Source organism: Embiotoca jacksoni, unplaced genomic scaffold (genome assembly GCF_022577435.1).
Source record: "Embiotoca jacksoni isolate LCO1_2020_lvr unplaced genomic scaffold, fEmbJac1.0.p SCAF_8, whole genome shotgun sequence".
Taxonomy (NCBI): Eukaryota; Metazoa; Chordata; class Actinopteri; family Embiotocidae; genus Embiotoca; species Embiotoca jacksoni.
Genome location: NW_027185436.1, coordinates 12,861,905 through 12,870,023, shown reverse-complemented (window position 1 = coordinate 12,870,023; position 8,119 = coordinate 12,861,905). Strand labels below are relative to the sequence as shown.

The 8,119-nt window shown below is 41.0% G+C and overlaps 3 protein-coding genes across 4 annotated transcripts in view; all 3 read left to right on the top strand.

The window, feature by feature from the left end:
• Positions 1 to 743, top strand: part of LOC138192054 (glutamyl-tRNA(Gln) amidotransferase subunit C, mitochondrial-like) — a 3,440-nt gene extending 2,697 nt beyond the window's left edge. Inside the window, exon 5 of the mRNA XM_069139233.1 lies at positions 1 to 743. This exon is cut by the window's left edge and continues 395 nt beyond it. The gene's annotated coding sequence lies outside the window, so the exon portion shown is untranslated.
• A 92-nt stretch (positions 744 to 835) lies between these two features.
• On the top strand, positions 836 to 1,993 carry LOC138192055 (polyubiquitin-like). The gene is made up of 2 exons (XM_069139234.1): positions 836 to 1,177; positions 1,279 to 1,993. Exon 2 carries the CDS (start codon positions 1,291 to 1,293, stop codon positions 1,756 to 1,758), a length of 468 nt encoding a protein of 155 aa, XP_068995335.1. The 5' UTR covers positions 836 to 1,177; positions 1,279 to 1,290; the 3' UTR covers positions 1,759 to 1,993.
• A 3,545-nt stretch (positions 1,994 to 5,538) lies between these two features.
• Positions 5,539 to 7,952, top strand: LOC138192056 (polyubiquitin-like). Of its 2 annotated transcripts, XM_069139236.1 has the most exons (3): positions 5,589 to 5,603; positions 6,261 to 7,122; positions 7,225 to 7,952. In XM_069139236.1, the coding sequence occupies exon 3, from the start codon at positions 7,237 to 7,239 to the stop codon at positions 7,702 to 7,704; it is 468 nt and encodes a 155-aa protein (XP_068995337.1). In that variant the 5' UTR covers positions 5,589 to 5,603; positions 6,261 to 7,122; positions 7,225 to 7,236; the 3' UTR covers positions 7,705 to 7,952. The 2 variants fall into 2 exon arrangements, with proteins under 2 accessions (XP_068995336.1, XP_068995337.1); XM_069139235.1 differs by having other exon boundaries at positions 5,539 to 7,122.
• Positions 7,953 to 8,119: the final 167 nt, after the last annotated feature.

The following is an 8,119-nucleotide window of genomic DNA, read 5'->3' as shown; positions in this document are numbered from 1 at the left end:
AAGTGCATTTACTTGAGTACTATACTTATATACAGTTTTGAGATGCTTGATTTGAGTATTTTTGTTGTACGTCGTTATACTTTAGCTTCAATACCTGTACAATATCTGAGTGACAATTTATTTTTCAGATCAAGATTTTAATTTTGTAACATTTATTTTTGTAGTTGCAACCTTTTTTCACAGATACGTGGTTTGCATTTACACTGAAGAGTGACACCTCCCCCTCTAAAGTTCCCGATAGTCTCCAAGTCCAAAAAATGTATATGAATTTTTTTTAGCAAATCTTTGTTTTTCTTCTCCACAATTTATCATTTCAGGACCCCTCAGAGTTTCCCGGGGACCCTTTAAAGGGGACACACTCTTGTATAAAATGTTTCAAACTGGCTTCACCTTGAGGAACTGCAGCAGTAAAATACTGCTTCTACATTACTGCATCAAATAAAGTTATATGTCAGTCATAGAGCACATTTTTACATGTTTAATGTGATACTTTAAGAACATTTAGTTATTTATGCACTTAGGATTTTGTATACCAACTTTTAATTGAGTATTTTTTTTTTTTTTTTTTTTTGGGTGGGGGGGATCTCAGTACTTCCACCGTTGTTGATTTGTTATTTGCATGATGGCCTGTATGTGTTCTCAGTGTTCTCAGTTGTCTACTGCTGTTTAAAAATCCTTATCAATAATCTGCATAATATTTTGTCTTTCTGCTTTGTTTCCATAAACATGATCTTAACAAGCAACTAATAGATTTTGATATGTTTGTCAGTCACTAATCTGATGAAATGATTCGGCCTGTCCTCATTGGAACTAGACTGTCCTGTCTTGAGGTGAGTCGGCTGTAAATGTACTTTTCCATCGAGCTTGTACAGCTGTTTGTCCTCTTCCCCACAAGTCCCATCAACCTGTTCGGTGGTGATTCATGGACAGGCCACGAGACAGCGACAGAAATTACCTAAATATCAAGCCCTGATTGTATCAATGTTTGGAGAATAGAAACCGAAAGCTGAAGGCAGAGAGGGAAAACGAACCCTAAGTGAAGGGGAGGGTGTTGATCAGCTGAGACGTCCTCTATATAAACTGGTGAACTGAGACTTCGAAAACAGCTGCAACTGAGCATCTTTTTGAACACTTCAAGTTTCTGGAGACTATTATCGTTCATAAAAAGCACCAACAGGTAAGTGGTTGTCCTCATCAAACTCTGTGATAATTGTTTGAAAGGACTTTTTCCTGTGTGGATGTTTTTAATTTTTATATATATTTTGAACAATATTTCAGATCGTGTGGAACATGGATCTAATCATCACCATGCTCGATGGGAGGCAACATTCACTGAGGGTGCAGCCGCAGGACACGGTTGCCTCTCTGAAGACACGCATCCAAGACGCACTGGGAGTCCCTACTTATAAGCAGAAGCTGGTTTTTGACAACGGGCAGAGGACAACTCTGAGCGACGAGTCCAAGCCGATCTGCTCCTACGGATTACAGTCCGGCTCCCGGGTGTCTCTGCTGGTCACCGAGCCCGCCACCATCCAGGTCTTCCTCAAAAACGAGAAGGGACAGACCAGCACCTATGACATCAAACCCGAAGAGACCGTGAACGACTTCAAGACCAAAGTCCAGCACAGAGAGGGGGTCCAGGTGAGCCAGCAGAGACTCCTTCACGAGAGCCGGGAGATGACGACCGGCGCACTGGCCGACTACAATGTCAAGGAGCACAGCACCATCCAATTGTATTTCCGTCTGAGAGGAGGCTGAGGACACTTTCACATCCAGAAAGTTAATCTGCATTCTTTTATTTACCATTAATTTCGATCAAACAGCCTGATACAAAATGTTTTTATTTATTTATTAGTAATTTTATTTTAAAAAACAATACATTCCTTGATGAGTAAAGCTGTTTTTAAAATACAGATCTATTGTAATTGTAATTGTAATTTTGTTTTGATAAATACATGTTTCAAAAAAATAAACGTTCCAATGGTTAAAGTTATATGTGTCGTCATGTGGTTATTGCTGTGCCTTTTCTCACCTCACGGGGGCGACTTTTTTTCTTTACTGATCACAACCACAGAAAGGAACAACAAAAAGCATTGTAAGTTATATGTGTCGTCATGTTGTTATTGCTGTGCCTTTTCTCACCTCAGGGGGGCGATACAGATCACAACCACAAAAAGGAACAACACAAAGCATTGTATATTTATTAATCCAAAATTCATAACAGACTGTCTCAATCATATAATTCAAGTTTTATTATTAGATCTTGCAAGCCTTTGGCAGCGCTCTGTAAACTTGTATTATAGCACTAAAAAAAAAAAAATAACTGGCAAAATCCATCACACAACAATAACACTGTTGTCTGTGTTCTTGGTTGTTTGTATATAACATATATATATATATATATATATATATATATACTGTATATACTGTGAATTTTATATTTTTACTGCTGTTTTTCTATTATTCTATTCTTATCTTATTGCTTCCTGTATGCTGCTGTACCGCCAGGGGGTCCAGCTCAGCCCGCCGGATGACTTTGCCAAGTGTGAAAATTACAGGAAGACATACATTGCATTTCTATGAGAATATGGAGGTTTATGAGTACAAACGTTTTGTGATTTTTTTTTTTTTTTTTAATCGATCCAGTAATTGCTTCAGAAACAGCGTAAATGCGAAGTCTGCTCCGGAGGGAGAAGCTGCTGCTCGCTTTGTGACCCGTTAAATCTGCAGAGGAGAGCCCAGGCAGATAAACAGTGGGCTGATGTCTGAGTTTTTGCTCTTTATGTTTCCAGTTTATTGTAGAAAGACCTTAAAATAGGGTTTATCATCCAAAAACCTTCACCAATGATTTAAACATAGAGAAATATTGTTTTTATGAATGCTTTATTATGCTATGATTTCACTGGTCTGGCCCACTTGAGATGAAAGTGGGCAGTATGTGGCTCCTTAACTAAAGTGAGTTTGACACCCCTGACCTAACCTAACCTAACCTAGCAGCATGTTACCCGTTGTACAGAGTTAATCAGAAGAGCCACTATATGTGAGAAATGATTATGGAGATTAGGAACAGGTTAACAGCAGCACAATAAACAGCCTTCTTGTATCATCTCTGTCCTCTGGCGTCCACATTCGTTTTCTGTGAGGAAATCTTCAGAAGCATCATTTCCTCACAGACGCAAGGTAGGCGTACCAAAATAAAGCGATCATGTTGGCAAACAGCACTCGGAACTGAACACAAAGATACAGGAACACAAAGAGGAGAAATAACCATTACAAGTGGTGTCAGTATGTGACTCATCATTTGTTTTTATGACAGGATGACAGTGACCTGTGAAATACCTGAACAGGCACAAAGTTGATGTTTATGAACTGGAACGGGGTCCAAACTTTCCAGTTCATCTTCAGAGCGGTCCAGTAACTTTTTCTCATCTTATTCTCAAAGTCTTCCCACCCTTTAGCCTGAAGATGGTTCAGAATGATTATACATCTACAATTGTCTCACATCCTTTGTATAAAAATGTTTATAAGGTGTTAAATGTTGTATTTGATACACAAAGACACGGCAGTAAAAACTACAGTAAATCTCCAGGTTAAAACTGAATCTTCACCAATTTTGCACATTCAAGTTTTCATTAAAGACAAGAAAAAAATTGCCAAATATTTCTGATTCCAGCCTCTAAAACGAGAAGATTTCCCGCTTTTATTTGTTGAAATATCATTCTAAATATTTTTGGGTATTTGGAGTTTTCTTTGAACAAAACAATACATTTAAAGATGTTACGTTTTGATGGGCTTTTTTTTTATTCATTTTTTCATTTCATAGAATAGACCAGGGGTGGCCAACCAGTCAGAGACTAAGAGCCACATTTTTTACTGTGTTACCGCAAAGAGCCACATCATACACATGGGCACACATGAACATCACCCCATCCCTTCCTCACACACACACACACAGACCTCTGCTCAGCCAGATTTATTGTAAATGTCACACACCAGCATGATAATGACAGAAATTGACTCCTACAGTACTAAGACCACAGGCCAGTCATTTTCAACAATGAACATTGTGTGCACTGTCTCACACACACAAACTCTCAGTTCAACCAAGTCCACAAACAAAAATATAAATAATTTACAATAGCGTTTTTCTTTTACTATGTATGTTGCTTAGTGGGACTTCTGGCATTCCTTGCCTTGAACAATCCTCTTCAAATCTGGCTTGTATTCCGTTGTTGCCACTCGAAGCAATTCTTTCACATGGGTGACAGTCAGAACAGATCGATGCTTTGATTTCACGTGTTTCAGGGTAGAAAACACAGACTCGCAGACGTATGTTGACCCAAACATTGACAGTATCTTAAGCGCAGCCTGTTTGACATTGGGGTATTTTTCCATTGGCACACTTTTCCAGAACTCAATGGTCCCTTCCCTTAAAGCAGGTTTCAGTTGGTCCTCCTCACAAAGATCGATCATCTCCAACTCAGCCGCGGCCTCATCTGTGACTAGCGGGGCTTTCAAACAGTCCGTCTCCGCATTAAATGGGCCGACGAGGAACGTAATCTGTGGCCTTTTCAGTTGTAGATCGTGGAACCGGGTCACAAAGCTTTCGTGCAGGTTTTCAACCAGTGTTGCATATCTGGCTCTTTGCTTATTCAGGGCGGCGCTGGTGACTTGCCCGCTGGCTTTTAGCAGAGTGGGAAAATGCGTTAAATCTCCCTTTTGAATATGCGCCTTGAACAGCTTCAGTTTGTTAACAAACGTAAACACACTTTGCACCAGGTCAGGCAGCATTTTTAACTTACCCTGCAGGGTCAGGTTCAGTCTGTCCAGGTGACACAGCATGGCTTTTTAGCCCGTGCAATGTTCCAAGCCAGTTGATACGATGCAAGCGTGACGGTCTCTGAGTGCTTCGGAAATTTTTGGAAAAACTGTATCTGCTTTTCTGCCTGACTTTTCAAAGTGACCAACTTGTGCTTGCGAAGTTCAGTCCCTTTTGGAAATTCCTGGTCGATGTTAGCATGGAGTGAGCTGTAGTGGCGCTGAAGATTTGAAGCTTTGAAATGCGCTAATGACGCCTGACATATCAGGCAGAATGGCTTGCCATTACGTTCAACAACAAAAAATATAAACTCTCCCACTCTGTTAAAAACGTCCTGTGTTCATCTTCATATTTTCGTTTTGCTGTGCATTTTTTTCCCTGCCATTTTGAGAGCGAACTGGACACAAATTGTTTACTCAAATGATCTTGCGCCAGACCTGGGCATTGTACGGCCCCCGGGCCACATCTGGCCCTTTGGCTGTCCCTGACCGGCCCGCGTGAGGTCAGTGGTAAATTAGGAATCAAACGTAAATAAGTGTACATCATGCATGTGTAACCCAGGTAATGTTCAGTAGCCCAATTTACAGATGTTCCCTAAACGTCTCACCACGCGAGCTAGTGGTCTGAGCCTCCCGGCGGTTGCACGTACCAGAGCTTTATCCGCCCCTCCCACTCTGTGAACCACGCACTCACCTGCCGGATACCCCGCTGCTGAGACAGGTGCAGGACGCATACGAGATTTGGAGCAAAGTACGACATTTTGAGATTCCCAAGAGATATCGAGGTGTGTGTGTTGATTTTTTTCTTAAAGTTACTGTATATGTTATAAAAGTATGTTGATTGCCAAGTGTATTGTTTGAAATTGAGGCTAAATGAGACCTGTCAATGGGCGGTAGGGACAAAATCCGAGGAACTTAAAGGATCCTATTTTATTTGCACTTTGTTTTCTGAGATGTCACGAGTTTTTTGGGATTCAAACAAACACCCGAAAATACCAAACCCTTCTCTCACTGAACAAAAACTAATAACTGAAAAACAGCAAATGAGGCAATTACACTACAAACAAAATATCAGTCGCACTTATTACATTTTTGTATAAAGTTAATTTAATGCTGGTCTTTGAAATACTGCAAAAAAAAATATGCTCATTTTCAAAATCTTTTTGTGAAGGTTGATTGAATAGTGATATAATGTTGACATTTTTACAATGCTTGCACCACATTTTAATAGTCCAATTATAACATCTACTACTACCAGCTAATAAAAACCATACAATTTACTGCTTTTTATAAAGAGATCAAATTAATATTGAGCAGAATTGAGTTCAGCCTATTGGTCCGGCCCTCCACAGCAGTCCCAGTTTCTCATGAGGCCCCTTGGGAAAGTTAATTGCCCACCCCTGAGAGATAAGGGCACATGTACCGGTTGCTTATCTCCGCAGCACACGACCCTGTCTCGGGGACAACTCCAGATAGGGGCACATGTATCACAAACGTACAGGCAGTGACTGTTGACGACATCACGGCTCCAGGTGCACAGCCAAGACTACCGGCATGCAGCCAACTCGTGGCAGACAATACACCGGGCGGAGAGCCAATTGAAGGAAGCCACCACCCCAGAGGAACTGCCTATACAATGTACGATCAAATACAGGAGCCAGGGACAGACAGACAGTCAGACTTCGCGAGCTGACACATTCTGTTGTCGTCAGGGACACATAGTCTGGGCTCCTCGCTAGAGATCTGATACTCTGTTGCTTTTATAATAAATGCTTTTGAGACCAGCCGATTCTCTCCTATTGCCTCATTAAAGAATACGCAGAGCTGAAGCCGTCTAACACGCACACGCATATATCGGCAGCTCAACAACTTCTGGAGACTTCTATCGTTTTACTGTGAACACTTCTGGAGACTTCTATCGTTTTACCGTGAACACTTCTGGAGACTTCTATCGTTTTACCGTGAACACTTCTGGAGACTTCTATCGTTTTACCGTGAACACTTCTGGAGACTTCTATCGTTTTACCGTGAACACTTCTGGAGACTTCTATCGTTTTACCGTGAACACTTCTGGAGACTTCTATCGTTTTACCGTGAACACTTCTGGAGACTTCTATCGTTTTACCGTGAACACTTCTGGAGACTTCTGTCGTTTTACTGTGAACACTTCTGGAGACTTCTATCGTTTTACCGTGAACACTTCTGGAGACTTCTGTCGTTTTACTGTGAACACTTCTGGAGACTTCTGTCGTTTTATCGTGAACACTTCTGGAGACTTCTGTCGTTTATAAAAAGCACCAACAGGTAAGTGGTTGTCCTCATCAAACTCTGTGATAATTGTTAGAAATGACTTTTTCCTGTGTGGATGTTTTTTTATTTTTATATATATTTTGAACAATATTTCAGATCGTGTGGAACATGGATCTAATCATCACCATGCTCAATGGGAGGCAACATTCACTGAGGGTGCAGCCGCAGGACACGGTTGCCTCTCTGAAGACACGCATCCAAGACGCACTGGGAGTCCCTACTTATAGGCAGAAGCTGGTTTTTGACAACGGGCAGAGGACAACTCTGAGCGACGAGTCCAAGCCGATCTGCTCCTACGGATTACAGTCCGGCTCCCGGGTGTCTCTGCTGGTCACCGAGCCCGCCACCATCCAGGTCTTCCTCAAAAACGAGAAGGGACAGACCAGCACCTATGACATCAAACCCGAAGAGACCGTGAACGACTTCAAGACCAAAGTCCAGCACAGAGAGGGGGTCCAGGTGAGCCAGCAGAGACTCCTTCACGAGAGCCGGGAGATGACGACCGGCGCACTGGCCGACTACAATGTCAAGGAGCACAGCACCATCCAATTGTATTTCCGTCTGAGAGGAGGCTGAGGACACTTTCACATCCAGAAAGTTAATCTGCAATCTTTTATTTACCATTAATTTCGATCAAACAGCTTGATACAGAATGTTTTATTTATTTATTTATTAGTATTTTTATTTTAAAAAACAATACATTCCTTGATGAGTGAAGCTGTTTTTTCAAATACAGATCTATTAAACACAACACACAGCATGTTGTAATTTTGTTTTGATAAATACATGTTTGAAAAAAATAAACGTTCCAATGGTTAAAGTTATATGTGTCGTCATGTTGTTATTACTGTGCCTTTTCTCACCTCAGGGGGGCGATACAGATCACAACCACAAAAAGGAACAACACAAAGCATTGTATATTTATTAATCCAAAATTCATAACAGACTGTCTCAATCATATAATTCAAGTTTATGAACAAATAAATGATTA